General features: G+C 38.6%; 1 protein-coding gene across 5 annotated transcripts in view; it reads left to right on the top strand.

The window, feature by feature from the left end:
• The window catches only part of DENND1B (DENN domain containing 1B), a 253,940-nt gene that overhangs the window by 141,681 nt on the left and 91,614 nt on the right, over positions 1-20,645 (top strand). For all 5 annotated transcript variants that reach the window (XM_043520155.1, XM_038413141.2, XM_043520157.1 and 2 more), the window contains one exon: positions 17,217-17,317. In XM_043520155.1, coding sequence (XP_043376090.1) covers positions 17,217-17,317 — 101 coding nt within the window. The remainder of the gene's footprint in view (positions 1-17,216; positions 17,318-20,645) is intronic.

The raw sequence follows: 20,645 nt of genomic DNA, 5'->3' as shown, positions 1-20,645 counted from the left end.
CTTAATGCAAGCACATCAGTTCACATGCCACAAGGGCCAGGAGCAGAGCCAAGCTAAATAATCCATAAATAGTCTGATATTGAATGAGTGATGTGCAGCTTTTAGAAAGCAGTTGATGATGTAAGTACTGTAAACTTGCAAAAAAAAGATTCTTCTATTCAAATCCCAGTGCCTTTGACTTTTAAGAGCTAGATCTTTTCCGTTAAATTCAGACTAGGCTAGAATCACCCATTTCACTCATACAGTCCAATAGTTATTTCAGTTTATCTAAAATGCATCCATCAAGAGTAATGCATGTACAAAACTTATCAATAAAAGATAAACAATAAACAGTTTGAACTGATGTTCAAATGCAAAAGTCCTCCAGTCTCCCCTACCCCAAACCAACATTTCACATCATCAGCTTCCCATCACTTCACCCATCCTTCCTCCCTGAAAAAGCCTAGGAGAACAGCCATGAACAACAAATTTGGACTTTGTTAAACCAAAGGGAAGAGGGAAGAGAATTCTAAAATGGTGGCTCCTTCACAGAAAACACCTTGATCCTCACCCTCTAGGCTGGCCAAACTCTGACATATATTTTGAAGTCTAGAGGGGTTGGGCAATAGGTAGCATTAAACCATCTTTGCAGCTCACCAATCCAGCTGCATGCTTGGTCCCTGACAAGAGAGATAATAGCCATAAGGGTCCAATAAATAGCCCCAGTGCTGCTGTAGGAGAAGAGAGGTGTAGGAGATGTGTAGGATGTGTGGTGTTCCTTATGCCCCTACAAGAATCCTGTATTATTCAATTAAGCCAGGTTTAAGTCTGCTTTGTGCTGGAAAGCTTAATGGGGTGTATAATTGGACCTGTTTTTGCCTCTAGCTCCCTCCCTTTTAAGACCAGGGCTGTTAGCCTTAGTATCTCAGTTGATCTCAACAGCATAGTAAGACACTGTGACCAAGGAACCTCTTAGTGCCAACTGGCAAGGGACACATAGGGGCTACAGGAATCTCCTGAGTCTGATATGAACATTCTAGTTCACCAAAGAATGTCATGTGAGGTCTCAAATAAAAGCCAGTGTCACGTGCATCATCAGTATCATTGTGAAACGCATGGGCAGGTGTTGTGCAAGGAATGTATGTGTATATATACAGAAAATATGTTCTTAATGTCTGTGTCTAAGAACTGGTCAGCAGCAGAGGTGAGAAACAGATTCTCTGTCGGACAACAGATGTATTTCCATCTATCTTTTTACATGTAAATTGAGTATGGTCTTGTTCACAATGAGTCTCCTATCACCAGTCTGAACTGAATGCAAATGAAGGATTGTGAGCTTCAGAAAGAAACTAACTGAGGTAGAGGGGGAGAGAACCTTATCTTGAGGTGCTCTTCAAAGGTTTGCTCTATTATATTTGGGGGGCAAACACCCCTATTGTCCTTCACTGAGAAACTAAATGTGCAACGAGTTTGCTTCATGACAAAGGGGTCTCAGCCAGAATTGGTTGAAAACACTGTAGAGAACTTTGGGTGAAATAAACTTCTTTAGACAGTAGGTTAACTTCTTACTTTGAATTTAGTCTCTAGAAAATGGATCTTGATTTTGTTTTATATGTAATCATTGGTTTCTAATATTCTTACTCTCTATCACTTGAATCTCTGTTTTTTGATAATAAACTTATTCTTGTTTTCACTATAAATGTATCTAAGTGCTATGGTACTAATCAAAGTGATTCTGAGTTGAAACTTGCAAGTTGGTGTACTATTCCTTGGGGAACTGCAGGCCTGATAATTTTGTGAGTGTTCAGTGGATGAGCCCTCAGGGGTTGGTGTATGCCCATTGTTACCTGTACAGGGGGAACAAGGCCTGTGGGGGTCTGGAAGGGCTGGGCAGCTGTATTCTGAACTATCTGAAGTTTCTGATCAGTTTTAAGGTGCAGCCCCATAAAAATTGCATTGCAATAATCCACCAGTGAAGTGACATAGATACTGTGGTGGAATCTTCACCAGAAAGAAAATGTTGCAATCTCTCGACAAACTATAGGTGAAAAGATATTCTTGTCCAGATAACATCCCAAAACAGCTTAAGATACAATGAAATCCACAATTTGTCAACCCAAATAACAGATTGCAGACAAATTCCCATGAATGATGGAGCTGAGATCACTTCCTCAGTTTCTTCTGGTTATTTTTCCCAACCTACCAACAATATCAGAGTCTTAACTGGATTACATTTTAGTCAGCTAGCCCATTTCCAAGGCACAGTACTGGCAAAGACAATGTTCCCTCTAAATTTTCTTTGTATTGACTGGGCTATAAACTCCACTGAGTTACATTTTTGTCCTTGGACAAGCTTACAATTTATTATTAAGGACAAAAAAAAAAAGAGAGAGAGAGAGAAATCCCTCACAGAACTATGTGAGAGCATACAAAATGGATTGCAATTGCTTTTTAGAAAGATTACATTCTAGTATATAAGTGAGTATTTCAGGATTGTTTAAAGTATGGATTATGTAAATGTGTAGTTAAGGACTTTAGAAAATGTGTGCTACAATAGGGTATCATGTATATGTGGGTCCAGGGAGTTTTTAAAGACATATATTATTGTGCAGTAGTGTGCCAATAGTTGAACATTCAGTTGGAATGCTTGAGACCTTCTTTCACATCTAGTCGCAATGACACCCATGATTAAGTTATGAGCTGTTGCTAATAATAATTTTGTTCAGGATTCTTAATTTTAATCATTAAACTCAGGATCATGGATGAAACTGAAAATACCACATTTGGCATTTGTTGGTACTCTGGATAACTGTACTCACAAACAAAACCGATTTTTGCCATGTTCAAGCAGTAATTAATAAAAGGGAAACATTACTGATATTTGAAAATTGGCTACTGTAATTGTTACCTAAGATATGTTAGGAACGTTTGTGTCATGTTCAGGAGCCTCAGCCCTCAAGGGAGTCATCTTACCATCTCTTCCTAGGAGTCCCTATCTCCCCCAACCCAACTCCTTATCCCTCCCTGTGGGTGCTGAGAAGTGGGTGCTGAGATGCCCTGTCCTGCCAAGGGGGAGGGGGAGAAGCCCATCTGCTACCTACATCCTATTTCTGCAAGGGCTGCTCATTGGGGATAACTTTTTTTTTTTTTTTTGCTGTCCCTCACTGTCCTGGGATTTTCCCCTCTGCCACTCTCAGGCAGCACGTCTCCCCCTTTCTTAACCGTGGCTCCTACCCTGTCCCTGATTTTGCCTATCTGCCTCTCTCTTTTCTCTGCTTGCACCTGTTTGACTCCCCTGAACATACAATTTGACTTCCCTACATAAATTCAGGCTATCCCTTCCCTCCAATTTGCTCTCTCGGCACTCTGGTCATCCCCTATTAATATCAGGGAGCCAATTTTAGTTCTGAGTGAGGGAAGAGTCAGCAGCGGCTTCAGCAGATGTTACTGAGCATGCTCAGATTGTCCAACCAGGATCAATAACAGCAAAATAGCAAATCATGGCAGGGAGCAGTTTGTGTTGCTACACCACCTGTGCTTCCAGCTATGTTATGTGTGGTGGATACAGAACAGTTGCCTGGCTGTGCATACGTGCAGTTTACAGGGAATGTTGGGCAAAGGATTTGGTAAATTGGTCAACTGCCCTAGGGAGGTCTGATAAAATAGAGATGTAGAGTTGGGGGTCACTGACATAAGACTTCAGTACACATTGCCTCCTCATCTCTCATAACACCCTCTCTTACAAATTGAACAGGAATGTTGGTAGAATTACTTACTGCTGTACTTTACTGTTTTTATATATATATAATCACTCTTCTAAATTATTCTATCAAAACTATTTTCAGTAGTTAAGAGTGATTAAATTTGCTTTTTGGTATGATTAATACGTTGCTTCATTAAAATGATTGACTGCTGGATTTAAATATGCATGTATCTTAATAAAAATATTCCAAATAAACAAACAGTCTCTATTTGAGTGATGTGTATGCTAGATTTAGTTCTCTTGGCTATTGCATGTATAAAATAGTATTTTGTTGACTGTGCTGAAAAGGTATCCTTTTGATAGTTCTAAATTAAAGATTGATTCTTAAGCAGATTTATCTTTCAAAGGTAGTGATATCAGATGCGTTTTATTGTTAAGGGAGTTGTCCCTTATTTTTGGGGTTAACTTACTACCTAGTGTTTATGACAGTTCATGAAGACTGGGTTGTGATGTCACTTTCAAGTTATCAGCTCTGTTTCGGTTCACTATCTCAGGGCAGTAAGGACAGATAACAAAAGGTATAATTCAAGGCTTCGCTCAATCTCTCCTTACCCTTCTTTTGTGGGGGATGCAAAATTACTTGAATAGATCTGGAAAAAAATTCTTTTAAGTCTAGCACTTCTCTGCTATAAATTTGATGTGTTTGTTGTTTTCAAGATAAAGGACTGGCCCTGACATGAAAGCAAGAGAAAAATACAATATTGCATTTATAAAGAAGGTTTACTTTGAGGGAGGGAGTATACAGAAGAGAAGGTTGAATCATTAAATTATCAATTAGCCTTTTTAATTGGTGATTGTACCATTTGCATTTTTAATCTAATTTGTTCTAATAGGTTTAATGCAGTGAGACACTTGCATTTCATTCCCAACCAAGCAGGCTTCTGTTTTGTATGCATCTTTTCATAATTGCAACTCTGTTTAATCTTTTGCATGTTTCTATAAACTGATTTGCTATGGTTATTCCTCTTTTTTTAAAAACTCCCATTGCTTGAATTTTAATAGCAATCTGCATGGCGAGCACAAAAAGGTGTAGGTGGAAACTTCCCTGCACTCAATTCTATTATAGCTTCATGGTCATTATTTGCCCTAGCTGTTGACTCTTTTATTAGTACAGCTTTGCAGCTCCCTTTAATAATATGATAGTTATCAACCTTACAGCTTGCTTGGGGTTTAGTGTTAGAGTGGGCTAGATTCACCTAGCCTGAGGATCGTGTTCTGTAAGATGTGTTTGTAGCAAAAACTACAATTCATAGCTATTGAACAGGTATCTATAAAAGAAAAGCAAATTACGCTTTAGAATGAGTGAACGAAACAACGCGTTGGATATATTCACAGAGGTGATTTTTGTTGTTTCACTTTTACTGAATAAGGAGGACTAGTTTAAGATGTCATGTTAAAATATTGAGTATTTTTGTATATTAGTATTTTAGCATCCACTGCTATATTTGTATGAATTGTTTTATTAATTAAATGGGGATATAATAGTTTTAGTGCAGTTTATTTTGTATTCAATCTTTGCATAAATTATTAAGCTAGTGTGGAAAGTTTTTCTAGTAAGGCTGAGCGAGAACATTGATTTTATGCATGCTATAGGCAGGCCCTAGATGTTTAGGCCCCAAGTGAACCTGCTGTGGTAGTCTACCAGAACATCATACTATAGTCTCATGTATTCAAAGCAAAGGAATAAATCATGATTTTACAACAGTGCATCAGTTGACTTATTGCTGTTTTGTGACCGGAGGTAGGAAGGATTGCTGTTTAAAGCCATGTCATCGGTTCTCAAGTCAGTCAAGCATGAAGGCCTGTCATATGCCTCTATAATTGTACCTCACCAGACTTTCTTTAACTAGTCAGCTGGGGCTGTGCATTTTGTCTCAAACACCCGGCTGTCCAGCGTCTGACAGGAGCTTTCTCATCATGCTGTCAGTAATATGTTAACTAGAGTGTATCTTTTGTGGCCTATGTGGCAGGTGGAAAGGAAGCTTCACTTTAAAGCAGATGTCTAAATGTTATCTCCATTTTGACCAATATTTGTTTTAGCTAATACCAGCCTGATAAGTCTGTAAGCACTGTAGTTTAAAGTTTTGACTTCACTGTCTGTGAGCCCTTTCTGGAGCAGCTTACATATAAAGGAATGCACTAGGAATTCTTTCATTATGTTAATAATAGATGCAACTGTTTTTTGTAGGTATTTGACTGTGGGCTTTTCCTTGCTCTTATGCAAAGAGAGCAGCCCCACTCAGTCACTGAATACACCATAGTTAGTTGGATTGAATGGGGTCTTTAGAATCTTGTTGAGTCCGTATGGATTACTGTTACGCATTAAATTCTATTCAGTTCCCTTGCTTTGACAGTCCTGGTATCTATAGTCAACTAGGGACTAGGAAGACAAGACTCCTTTGAGGATGTGATGCAGCTGACCAGCTGCTAGGAATGCAAAGCACAGTTTCCTTAACTTAAATGCTAAGTGCATCACCTTTGCACATCACTTTGCTGCTTCCTCAGCTGACCTTAAAAGAGAGAGTCATGAGTTCCCAAATTGATGTGTCTCTACGTGGTATTATTGTCCACTGAGTCACAAAGCAAGTTCAGCATTAATTGTCTATTTTTGCCCTTCCTTTAATAATATCTTTTTGGTTTGTAGGCTGCAGATTCATCCTTGGTCATGTTTAAAGAATAACAATACTTTGGGAGTCGGGCAGATCCTTTGGCTTTGGAGCACACAATGCAAGTCAATGAGGAAGGGGTGTGGAGCTCACTTTTTTTACTTCAGTCCTGGTTCGGCTGTTTGCAGGAATGTTCCTAAGGCGTAAACTGAAGGAGCCAAAAAAGTACCTGGGGGTCAGCTCCAGTTGTGCCCATATAATGGGGGAAGGCATTGGCATAGGAATTGCTATGGTGGCTCTGAGCCTGCAGAGTGATCCCCCTACACTGGGGTGGTCCTCCCATGGCTAGTTATACCAGCTCTTTAAGCAGATTCTGCTGGTGACGCAGTGCTGCTTATGGCTGCTCTTCATCTGAGAAACTGATTGTAAACTTTATAGCAGCAATCATGTTGAGTAGAGTTATCCTGATAATTCTATGCAAAATACAGACTTAGGATGAAATTCTGCTCTCAGATATATGCACAAAATTCTAGTAAGGTCAGTAAGGTGTGTGTGAACATAGCTGAGGGCTTAATTTAGCTCTGGAAAGTAGGAAAGTGATATTAATTTGTTATCCCATTTATAAAGCATTGCAAAGATTTAACTGATATTAAGCGAATGCCCAGAAATCTCATTAAAACACACACACACCCCATTATGACCACTGTTGGTGCCTGTGAAAAAATGATGAACGGAAGCATTACAAAAACAAATGTCATTTTACAGGTGGGGAACTGACACCACACAGAGGCTAAGTGACTTGCCTAAGGTGACCTGGGCAGAGTAGGGAATTGAACCTATGATACAATAGCAAGATGAATGACACTAGAGATGAATTGGGGAAAAGCAGTGAAGCCTGTGATCAGGAATTACGCTGTTCACAATTCTGGTTTTATCTGACTAGGTGGAAGTTGCATAACAGTATTGTAGTTTTTCTCCCCTTACGTGCCATCTGTATAGAAACATAAATAATAGTACTATTGTGCTTAAAAATAAGAGTTCGTTTTCGTTTCAAGAAATGATCACGATTCAAAGGTGGATCAGCAAATTACCTTTTTTTTTTTTAAAAAACCCACCATCTGCAGTTTAACACTAAGGGGCAAAAAGAAAAAATCCCCTGGTCTGACTGGGACTCCTCCTCATGTTCCACGTCCAGTAATCCCTGGCCATTCGGTAAGGAGTGCCAAACAAGAGTGCCAGTAAGGGCCAAATATAATGGCAGTTTTTGTGGACCTGGGCTGAAGGTCAGTAAAAAAAAACTCTTCAGGTGCTGAGTCATTATTTAGCTGGGCCATATTTGAACTGGTGACCTAAGAGTGGAATGCTCCAGATTCCATTATGAATTGCCAGAGCAATCAGGTCCCTTGAAAAAACTATTACTCAGTTGATCAGTGGCTGCGTAAAAGTAGGAGATGTGATCAGTGCCTGAACTGAACTGGTATATCACACTTGCACTTTTTGCCCGCCTACCATACCACCAGTATTTAGCTATCTGCTTTTTCCTACTTAGCACAGCTCCTCACCCATCCCATCACTTCTCTTCCTCATATTCCCTATTCAAAAGATGAATTACAACATAGCCAATGATGTTCTCTAGTCTTGCTTGCAGTAAATAAGTCACTTGTCAACTATTCACAAAGATTGTTGTTCCCTGCTGCTCCTTAATTAGTGGACAGCAGGAGAGCATACCATGGAGTTCCTCTACTTTTTGAGGGAGGATAAAAAAATTATTCTTGGGAACTCCCCCTTCAGAGGGGAGAAACGTATGCAGACCCCCCTTGTTTTACAGTAGAGCCACTCCTTTTGCATAGAGAAGGGAAGTAGTGCAGGGGGGAGGGGGGAAAGGAAGAGGGAGAGACAGGATTATGGGTGAGACAGAAGGTAGTAAGAGGGGGGAAACGGGTGAGGAAATCTGTGTGTGGGAGAAAGAGAGGTTGGGGGAGCTGGGAAAAATTGGGGAGTGATTTAGAAAGTAGGGTACAAATGAGCAAGAGAGGAAGGAAAGATAGCACATGGAAGTGGAAAGAATACAAGGAGACTGAAAACGAACTTTAGAAAAGACAAAAAAGTGAGAAGAAAGAAGTGGTAGGCAGAGTTAGCGTTTTCAGGATTAAAGCAGCAACAGAATGGAGAGACATTCTTTATTTAGTCTAAAACTTAAGAGGACACTCAATTTGAACGTGTTAAACTTGACTAATATTTTTCAAAACACTCTTTTCTAAAGAGCACCCTTTAAAATATGTTCTAGCTTTTTTTGGAGGAAAAACATTTAAAAATTTTTACAAAGGGTTGGTGTCTGCTACCTCTTATGCCTCCACCTCCACTTATGCCTAGAAAGGTGTTTTGTGCAGGCAAATAAGCTCAGTTTCCTCCTTCCACCTTCTCCTTTCTGGGCACTCACCTGCACATTGCCTCTTCAATATTCATTTTCTGCTCTTCTGCTATTACTGGGAAACATCCTTTTCTTGAGCTCATAAGGCTAGGCAAGAATTGTGTGAGCTCCTTTCCAAGGTAGTATACAAGAGTGATATCACCATGCTGCATCATGAGAGAAAGAGCAACTGCCATCAGCAACACAATGAAATGACTGTACACAAAATGCTGTCAAATGCACAGAATAAACATATGGAAAATACAGATAAAAAGAAGACAAAATTTGAAAAATAGGAGGTTGTTTTTAAAATATGCCTACGAGTTTAAACTTAACATTTTCATGTAATTTATTCAAAGTCCAACATTTCGTTTTATTTCCTTGGTTAAAAAGGTGAATTTAAATAGAGGGGGTCTGATCATCATCCTTGGGGTGGGATTGATAGGGAGACAAACCATTAGGACTATCACAGGTTTCAGAGTAGCAGCCATGTTAGTCTGTATTCGCAAAAAGAAAAGGAGTTACTTGTGGCACCTTAGAGACTAACAAATTTATTAGAGCATAAGCTTTCGTGAGCTACAGCTCACTTCATCATTAGGACTATGGGACTTTGAGGAAGTGTGTGCCAGTGCTCATTTCTAGACATGACATTCAAAGCCACTGACAACATTAGAGAATGTTTTTGGGAATTAATTTTTAATGCTGTAGCTCATATGGTAGATTTTTTTAAAGGTGATTGTACAGCACCACAGGTTCATTTTACTTGCACATTTTGTCTAATTTGAGTGTTTGGCTTGCATATAACATTCTGCTAATAAGTTTTCATAAATTCTTATTTTTCATATTGTCAGGATTGTAAATCTTGTCATTTGTATTCTCTCAGTTTTGGTTTCACTGGAGGTTGCAGAAAGTGCTTTGAACAAAGTAATTTATCCTGATAGAATGTTAACTGTCAGATAAGAAAAATGGTTTGTGTGATATATGGAGTTATTGTTTTCAGATCATTCACTTGAATTAGATGAATCTGCAAATAGCTATCAAATAAATATATTGTAGAAATCAGTTAACAAAAAGCTTTCAACTCAAAATAGCATTGTTCCAAAAAGATAGCAGTGTTTCTGCAGAAATTAAAAAAAAGGAACTTTAAATATTGTAGAAAATTGCTTTTCTTGTTGACATAGACTCCAGACTGCAAAAAGATATAAACTTAAGTCAGTCTCTATTGCTACTTTTAAATAAATTAGTTTACTAGAGAGGTGCATTTCCAAAAGGCAAATCCTTCTGGCTTGTCAAAAGGTTTAGTGTGTAAACTTGCATTGTTGTGCATTAAATATTGTTAACTAGTGCTCAGATGCCATGGTGCTGGGTATTGTTGTAAGAACCTAAATAGAAATAATATAAAATCAAAATAGAGGTACAAATGTAAAGATTTCCCGAGGATACTTTACTGACTGACAGTTCTCAGCTAGTCAATGTTTTTTAGAGATAAATCTGACATGTTTGAGCATGTACTACTCCTGAGAGAGCGTACAATATTAAATGTGTGCCCCCTGTGTGCAAAGTCAGATGATTAGGTTACAGTTTTCCCACAATTCCTGACAGAACATTGACTTTACTGTGTACAGGTCATACAAACTTCTGAAAGTGTAGTCAAGTTTTGTTTGTTGGTTTGTTTTAAGGATATGTTCCTTTATGCCATATAAAGACTCATGCATTTCACAGTCTGGAATTGACAAATGACCTTTTAAAACCATATTATTGTATTGAATCATTCCAAAAAGGTAACACACAAGCAGAACTGGAAACATTTTCTAAATTATGTACTTCTCTCAGCTATAATCACCTTCTTAATAATACTAATACTTAATAATTAATAATATCTAGCTTTTATATAGTTCTTTTCGTCTGTAAGTATTAAAACACTTTACAAAGGAGTTAAGTATAATCATCTTCATTTTACAAATGGGGAAACGGAGGCACAAAGGTGCAGTGACTTGCCCAGCACCAGAAATAGAACCCAGGTCTCCTGAGTCTGTCCACTGCAATTTCCACTGGATTACAACGCCTCCTATATAGTATGTGTATATTCAATAAATATAAACATTTTGGACTAGGAAATGAGTTTAGGAACTCTTTAAATTTATTTTGATCATGATTCTGACATGATTTGGTTGCCAATTATAAACATGATTTTAAAACATGATTCTAATACAGTTTAATACCATTCTTTCTGGCTTGACAAACCATATAAAGAAAATAGTTTAATTGGAGACTTGTTTAAGCTGGTTTTAAACACAGTTTCAAATTCAGTTCCATGCCCAGTTATAATGGACTCTTAGAAGACAAGAAGATATATAGAACCCCAGACCTTCAATAACATACTTGTTGTTCACCATGAGCTTTAAATATTAAGATCAAAATCTGAAACATAATCTGTACCCAAACTGGCAACCAGTACAGAGTATAACCGCGGGTAGGCAGAATCCTCTCTGTTGACACCATAGACAGTTGTTTTACCTCAGGCTGCCCTAGCTGCAGGCAGTTGACCAGTTATTTTGAAAGCTTGTAGTAAAGGTTCATTGATAGGGTTGAACATTAGAGTACCAAAGGCATACATCAGAATTGTCAAGTCCTCGTGTGTGTGAGAGAAAGAAAGCTATAGTCTTTTTATGTTCTGAGGGAAAGAATAAACTTGCCTTGACCACATCTGACCTAGCACCATCTAACAGCAGTCGCTCTCCAAGGGTGCCTCAGTTTTTGAACATTGTCAGGCTTCTGAAGAGACTACTCATCTGAAATAGGAAGATGTAAGGAAACTCTGACTTGCCTCATGTTTCTTGCCCAACTTGCTCAGCATAATTTCAATTTTGTTGGGATTCAGTCTCTGCTAATTCAGTGCCATATTGTAAGAAATTTCCTTAGTGAAATTAATGAAACAATGAAATCCCCAAAGTGTCTGGAGAAAGTAGCATTTCTAGCTTGGTATTATCAGTAAGCACCTACTTCCTACACACTTTTCAAAGCAGTAGCAGATAGAATTAAAGAGCACTAGAGTTATTACACATCTCATGGGAACACAACACAAGATTTCAGGGGTGCTGGAACAGTTTTTATAGTGGGGGTGCTGTGAGCCATTGAACCAAGCTGTAAATCCCATATGTAATGGAAACCACTTCAAATCAGGGGGTGCTACAGCACCCCATGGACCTTTAGTTCCAGCACCTATGATTGATGTTGATGGTACTGACTAGAATCCTTTGTCAGGTAGCACCGGAAACAGATGTAAACGTTCCCATTCATACTTGAAAATGCAATGGAATCTAATGATAGTATCAAATGATTCTGACAGTCATAATAATACCAACAAAGGCAGGCCTTTTCCATCATGTTATTTGTGACTGACAAAGGCTATCTCAGCACCATATTTCAGCTCCCTGCCTGAAAACAGACAAAAAATTATCAAATATTTCTGTCCAGATGCTTTTATAGCTGTTTTGCCACCACTTTCAAGACCCAGAAAATCAAATACTGGTATAGAAATACCAAATAGTCAGGTCTATCAAAGTTCATGCAACAAACTTTCTCCATCTTCTTTAAAACCATAGAATTACATGCCAATCAAAACATCTCATGTTACAAAAGGAATTTTGCCAGACAAGTTTTTGCAGGGGAATGCAATACCAGTTTCAATATATTGAATTGGACTATTCTGACTCTGAAACTAAGTAATCCCCTCAACAATCCAACTTGTTTAATAGGGAAGTTCTGCATGCATCATTTTGCATATCTAAAATCAGATCTATGGAAATAATTATGCAGAAATTGATCAGATTTTGCAGTTGATGTAATCTCCAGTAGTAACTGACAGGATGGGTAGGACTGGCCACACCTTGAAGACAACTCCAAGACAATTTACTAAAGATGCTTTCTGCCCTGAAAAATATCTGAACCACACTCTTTTTTTTTTTCCACCAAATGCATCCGATGAAGTGAGCTGTAGCTCACGAAAGCTTATGCTCTAATAAATTTGTTAGTCTCTAAGGTGCCACAAGTACTCCTTTTCTTTTTGCAAATACAGACTAACACGGCTGCTACTCTGAAACACTCTCTTTTGTAATTCTTAATCATCCCTGTTGAAATGGAATTCAGTCTGGATGCAGTCTCCAGTTAAATGTACTCTTCTCCCCAGATAGCAAAAACAATCCTGCATTCTGCCAGGGACTCAAATAAACCACACTTGTTTCAACCACAATCATTGTTTCCTACACCACTTTTCTCTGCATCAGCACCATGGGACTCAGAGTACACTTTCTGCCCCATGTCTTCATTACTCAGTTCCCCACAGCATGCTAAATACTGCACTCTGGTGGTCATATATTACCATTCCTTGCAGTCCTGTGAACAACTCTTTGATACCCAATTAATTGCTCCCTTAGCAGTCACCACCGGAACCTAGAGTCAGGTGTCCACTCCCCTCTAAGACTTTCAGAGGTTTCTCCTGTATCCCACTGAATGCAATGGTGGACTTATAAACTGCTGAGTTCATAAGAGGTCAAATGGTCAAGTATAGAATGTCCCTTAAATATTTTTCAATTTTTCCTTAAATATCTGGTTATTTAAAGGTAAAGATAGTTTTATCCCAATATCTACAGAATTCCCTATATTTTCCTGGACCTAGTGGGGGGAATACTACAGATATTGAAATGCAGTTATGTAGATGGATAATGAATTTGGGATATAACATTACAGTTTGCAACGTTTAGAAAAAGTAAAATCACAAGGTAAACCAAAAGCAAAATAAAATATCAAGATAAAAGTGCAAAATCCTTTCATGACACAAAGGCCACAGTTATCACTTTGCAAATATTATAATGTAGAGTTGACACAGTATTCATTGTCATTCAGCTGAAAAGCATCTTTGTTCCATATATGCTTAAGTTACCAAAGTTCATTAGAAGTTAGAACGCACGCTAAATATTATATACCACCCAATGGTATGTTTATAAATCCACTTACTCTTGTTTAAATAATAGATAGAAATGTTAAAACAGTACACTTTGGTGTATTAAGTACAAAATGTAAGGAGAAATATAATTAACTTTGTTAAATGAATAAACCAGTTAAGTCCATACTTTCACTGATAGAAAAGAGTAAAGTTGTCATGTTATGCATTAATTTAACATTTTTATCTTCTGAATGTCAGCCCAAAAGATGGATCGCAAAGTAGTAAAGACCCAATTATAAAACTTTAAATATCTTGTGCAATGTAATGATTCATTTCCTAGATTGTTTTGGTAATGAGCGCGAACCAAAACATAATTCACATTTTTCAATTTTTTGCATAACTATAAATAGAAATGCTTGTGTGCTTATATTTATTTTTTGTGTATGTGTAAACATAAGATATACAATTTTAGAATCTTGAATAACACAACTTCATTAACTAGATAAAGAGATCTTTATCTAAATTATGGGAATCTTCTAACCAGCACTTTGCTTTATTTCAGTCTGTGATTAAAATATCTGCAACAATAATTTTTATATGGACAGTTTGGCTTGAAGTACAAAATATAATATAATATATATAAATATTTTAATTTGTGAATCCACATCTGTTTTGTATAAAATACTGAAAAACAGTACTGAATTGGTTGTACAGCTTCAAAAATATTACTTAAAGTGTAAAGGAAAGCAATCCTAAAGTAAGTAAATCCAACAGATAATAATGAGTGCAAGAGAGAGAGGATGTTCATTTGCCAAAAGATAAATGAATAATTAACTTTTTGTAACAAAGCAATAATTATTAAATTGGACATTACCTTAATGCCAGAAACAGTACAATTATAGTTGTTTGACATAAAGCTAAGAAACAAAATGTTAATCTGAAATGAACAGTTTAAATATGGAATTATGATATACTTGGCTTCCTGTAGTATAGCTGTCAAGCTTGGGCAGTTCGTTGGTCAATAGTGACATTCTATGTGTCAGTGAACAGAGTCTCTTGATACCGTAACCTGCAGTTCACACATTACTGAAGCTCCAACTGTCGAACATTCAAGTCCCTTGGTATTATTGCAGTTTCCAGACTCTCCTGACTAGCTCATGTTTCATTCTTTGGCAATTTGCCCTAATGATATCCCTCAGGAGCTTTCAGACCCTCTTTTTTTCCATACTTAATCGTATTATATTAATCTGAGTGATGAGCAAACTGTGCTGCACAAATTGTAATTGTCTATGATTTCTGCCAAGATGCTCTTATAATTATTTTTTTCATTTTTATTATAAAAAGGTATATGCAAAATTGTTCTATAATTTTTATAAACAAGTATAACTGTACAAGATACCCAGGATGTTAAAGCTTTAATTGCTGCTTTGTTCCATGAAGAGATTTCCCCTATAAAATCCATAACATTTCAGCACTATACTAGCAGGATCCACATTTTTTTAAGCTCTTACATTTGCTACAGTAGAAATGCATGCTTAATAAAGACCAGTACTAATTAAGTCAATATTGGATAGTCACTTTATCGATGACCTAATAAAACATTATAGCCATCTTTTTTCTTCCATAAACAAGGTGGCTTCTAAACCTCCTTCTGTCTGTGCTATTATCATAAATCCCCATCGGATTATCTGTGGCAAATCAAGTACCAGGGAAGGAAATTGTAGCACCAGTAGTGGAACTAAAGAGATAAGATTTTGAGTCCTATTATGTCTGGGTTTCTGAAATCCTCTGCATAGGAAAGATGTCCCCCCCACACTTCTTTTACTCCATCTGAGAACTTTAGATCAGTAGGATTGTGTTCTTGGTGATGCCTCATGTGCTGGATCTGGACTACCTCTGTTTGGAAACAGTGTTGATATTTTCTCATTTTGTGCAATTTCTCACCTATTTTATGAATAAAATCAACCAGATTCAGTCCAGTTTATCCATCTTCAGGGTAGGAGGGCCCTGTATGGGAGAGCAAATGCAAAGTAATTATTGGTTGTTTCAAATGGTTTTATTCACAATAGTGTGTAGAGGTAGGTCGTCCGGGTAAGGATCTGTGGCATACAGCCCACAAGATAGCACTCATGAATGGTAAAACAAACTGGGCTGCTGGGACCAATATTAGTGGAGACTAACATCTCATTACAGGAGACCAAGGTGCTAGCTTGCCTCATACAAGAAGTTGTTCACTTACTGGTCAGGGAACCATTTCTTGTCAACTTCTGTCCTGTCTCTCTCCATGAGTTTTTTGGGAGGGGTTATTTGAAAAGGTGACAAAGCTGGTCTCATATCATTTGGATTATCCTGATTTACTGGACTCTTTTTTTCAAAAGGTGTTTAGAGATGAAGACAGAGAAAGACTAAGGAGAATTTAGTTCAGCCCTTAGAAACACTGTCTGAAAGTTACTTATGCGCCTTCTCAGATGAATTGAATGTTGTGCAAGTTCACTTGAGTCCCAAATGTCCACGATGATGATACTCGATTTGTCTTCTGCCTTTGACACTGTTGATTGTGATGTGGTGTTGAATTACAGGAGTAGAGGGAGCTTCTCTTTTGTGGCTTAGGTCTTTTATCCAAGATTACAAAGGGTGATTTGCAGGAAATTGCATCATTTCCCCAAAGTCAAAGACTATTTGTTTGCTAAGATTTTTGTGGAAAGCTAAAGGTTTGGGTATTTGGCTCTTTAAATTATTGACTGGGAAACTATTTCAGTTTTGGGTCATGTGATGGGCTTGTTACGCTATTGGGTGGCTATCCTTTATATGGCCTATTAATGGGGATTTTAAAAAAATCAAAATAAATAAATTGTAGGATTCATTTCTGATGTTACTCCAACGTATCTGAGTTTGTTGACTTGCAGGCATGATGCAAGTACATTTGTTTGCTCAGGCTTTTTTTTTTTTTTTCTTTCTTTCTTTTTGAGGGAGTATGGCTGAGGAGAGAGAACTATTAGGGGCATCCTTTTCAAATTGTATCAGTTCATCATTTTATATATGTTTGTACGCTTGAAGTCTTTAAATCCAGAGTTGAGGTTGTCAGTAGCCCAGCCAGAGGTTAAAGTCCTACTGTAGAAGTGGGTGGGTGAGGTTCTGTAGTGTGCAATGTGCAGGAGATCAGACTAGGTGATCATGATGGTCCTTCTTGCCTTAAAGTCTATGAGTCTGTGTCCGGAGGTTATGATGGTCTATAATACTTTACTTTGGTTGTTGGGTTTAGTGTGTGGGTACTGGGTGGTGCTGATGGCCTGTGATATACAGAAGGCCAGACTAGATGATCTGGTGGTCAGTTCTAGCCCTAAACTCTGACATTTTAACAATTAAAAATAATATTAACAATGCTACATTTCAACATTAATTTTTTTCATGGAGTTGAGACTTTTAGGATATAAACATTCATTTTAAATTTTGTACTTTCTTTGTATTAAAATTTTTTTGTTGTCAATTCTGTGTATATATTTTTATTTTCAGTTAACTGCTTGTGTTCATGGGTCAGCGGCATTGTTATATCCAATGTATTGGCAACACATATACATCCCAGTGCTTCCTCCACACCTTTTGGACTACTGCTGGTAAGATAGCTAATATATTATATTATGTTTAATTCTGAGATACTTAGCCATAATAATGCCTAACTTTGTCAATCTAAGTAACTCATGAAAACATTAATAAATTGTGTGAATGAATACACTAATAATGATGCATGCCCCAATTCAGGAAGGCACTTAAGCCGGAACAAAGATGAACTTAAGCATGTGGTTAAGTGTTTTTCTGTATTGTGACCTTAAACTGTCACCATCAGGACCCCCTCCAGTTCCTGCCCCAAAGAACTTAGTCTGCTTTTGGGTATCCCAAAATCTTTGGGGAGGAAATTTTTGGGGAGGAAACAAATACTGTTGTTAAAGAATTGCGCCAAACTGCAGTGTGCTGATCACATGGCAGACTTTGTATTCTTGGTAAGTTAGAGTTGAAAGTTGTGCTTTTGGTCTGTATGGCCATTTCTCACAATCATTCAGGAGAAAGTGGCTCCAGTTATACATATTTGATGGCCACGAATTATTAGGATTGTCAGAGTATTTTCAGAAGTAATTTACTATTCAAAAAGGCTGGGGCTTTAAGACTTAGGAATACCAATGATTTATTATTCATTTATTTCTATTACCATAGTCCTTAGTGATGCAACTGAAACAGAGGCATTATTGGGCTATACAGACACATAGCAAGAGATAGTCCCTGCCCAAAGGAGCATATAATTTAAATAGACAATTCAGAAAAGAATGGGAGAAAGAATGATTATGCCCATTTTACAGGTAGGGAACTGCAGCCTAGACATGTAGAGTAACTTGTCCAAGATCAGACAGGAAGTGTGTGATAGAGCCAGTAATAGAGTCCAGATCTCCTGAGTACCTTAACAACAATATCTGCCACCTTTCCTGTATTTAGTTAATGTTTCCTGTATCCCCCACATTTGAAATAATGTTTACATGTTTGGTAGGTTGCTGGGTTTTCTATAGAACCTATGACTATTGGTGTTTGTGTCATTGAGTTTTGTTCAATACATCAGTAACTTCTTGATTTCTAAAGAAGTTCTAAATATATTTGCTTAAGGCTTCTTAGTTGGTGTCTTCTTAAGCAGATGGTTGATCTTTGTGGATTGTTTGTTTTTTCTTTCCTTGGTAGTATCTTTATTTTATTAGTAAATTATTTTTTCTCTTTTTTTTCCCTTCAAAGCATACCCAAGCCCTTCATTTCAAATGATACATTTCTTTTGGAGAAACTCATTCCTGTTTGCTTTCTCTCCAGCATTTGAGAAAATGCATCAAGACAGGTATAGCTTGGACATAGAATCATAGAATCATAGAATATCAGGGTTGGAAGGGACCCCAGAAGGTCATCTAGTCCAACCCCCTGCTCAAAGCAGGACCAAGTCCCAGTTAAATCATCCTAGCCAGGGCTTTGTCAAGCCTGACCTTAAAAACCTCTAAGGAAGGAGATTCTACCACCTCCCTAGGTAACGCATTCCAGTGTTTCACCACCCTCTTAGTGAAAAAGTTTTTCCTAATATCCAATCTAAACCTCCCCCATTGCAACTTGAGACCATTACTCCTCGTTCTGTCATCTGCTACCATTGAGAACAGTCTAGAGCCATCCTCTTTGAAACCCCCTTTCAGGTAGTTGAAAGCAGCTATCAAATCCCCCCTCATTCTTCTCTTCTGCAGACTAAACAATCCCAGCTCCCTCAGCCTCTCCTCATAAGTCATGTGCTCTAGACCCCTAATCATTTTTGTTGCCCTTCGCTGTACTCTTTCCAATTTATCCACATCCTTCTTGTAGTGTGGGGCCCAAAACTGGACACAGTACTCCAGATGAGGCCTCACCAGTGTCGAATAGAGGGGAACGATCACGTCCCTCGATCTGCTCGCTATGCCCCTACTTATACATCCCAAAATGCCATTGGCCTTCTTGGCAACAAGGGCACACTGCTGACTCATATCCAGCTTCTCGTCCACTGTCACCCCTAGGTCCTTTTCCGCAGAACTGCTGCCGAGCCATTCGGTCCCTAGTCTGTAGCGGTGCATTGGATTCTTCCATCCTAAGTGCAGGACCCTGCACTTATCCTTATTGAACCTCATTAGATTTCTTTTGGCCCAATCTTCCAATTTGTCTAGGTCCTTCTGTATCCTATCCCTCCCCTCCAGCGTATCTACCACTCCTCCCAGTTTAGTATCATCCGCAAATTTGCTGAGAGTGCAATCCACACCATCCTCCAGATCATTTATGAAGATATTGAACAAAACGGGCCCCAGGACCGACCCCTGGGGCACTCCACTTGACACCGGCTGCCAACTAGACATGGAGCCATTGATCACTACCCGTTGAGCCCGACAATCTAGCCAGCTTTCTACCCACCTTATAGTGCATTCATCCAGCCCATACTTCCTTAACTTGCTGACAAGAATGCTGTGGGAGACCGTGTCAAAAGCTTTGCTAAAGTCAAGAAACAATACATCCACTGCTTTCCCTTCATCCACAGAACCAGTAATCTCATCATAAAAGGCGATTAGATTAGTCAGGCATGACCTTCCCTTGGTGAATCCATGCTGACTGTTCCTGATCACTTTCCTCTCCTCTAAGTGCTTCAGGATTGATTCTTTGAGGACCTGCTCCATGATTTTTCCAGGGACTGAGGTGAGGCTGACCGGCCTGTAGTTCCCAGGATCCTCCTTCTTCCCTTTTTTAAAGATGGGCACTACATTAGCCTTTTTCCAGTCATCCGGGACTTCCCCCGTTCGCCACGAGTTTTCAAAGATAATGGCCAAGGGCTCTGCAATCACAGCCGCCAATTCCCTCAGCACTCTCGGATGCAATTCGTCCGGCCCCATGGACTTGTGCACGTCCAGCTTTTCTAGATAGTCCCTAACCACCTCTATCTCTACAGAGGGCTGGCCATCTCTTCCCCATTTTGTGATGCCCAGCACAGCAGTCTGGGAGCTGACCTTGTTAGTGAAAACAGAGGCAAAAAAAGCATTGAGTACATTAGCTTTTTCCACATCCTCTGTCACTAGCTTGCCTCCCTCATTCAGTAAGGGGCCCACACTTTCCTTGGCTTTCTTCTTGTTGCCAACATACCTGAAGAAACCCTTCTTGTTACTCTTGACATCTCTTGCTAGCTGCAGCTCCAGGTGCGATTTGGCCCTCCTGATATCTTTCCTACATGCCCGAGCAATATTTTTATACTCTTCCCTGGTCATATGTCCAACCTTCCACTTCTTGTAAGCTTCTTTTTTATGTTTAAGATCCGCTAGGATTTCACCATTAAGCCAAGCTGGTCGCCTGCCATATTTACTATTCTTTCGACTCATCGGGATGGTTTGTCCCTGTAACCTCAACAGGGATTCC

The sequence above is a fragment of the Dermochelys coriacea genome, chromosome 8 (genome assembly GCF_009764565.3).
Source record: "Dermochelys coriacea isolate rDerCor1 chromosome 8, rDerCor1.pri.v4, whole genome shotgun sequence".
NCBI lineage: Eukaryota > Metazoa > Chordata > Testudines > Dermochelyidae > Dermochelys > Dermochelys coriacea.
This window is presented reverse-complemented; position numbering and strand designations above follow the sequence as displayed.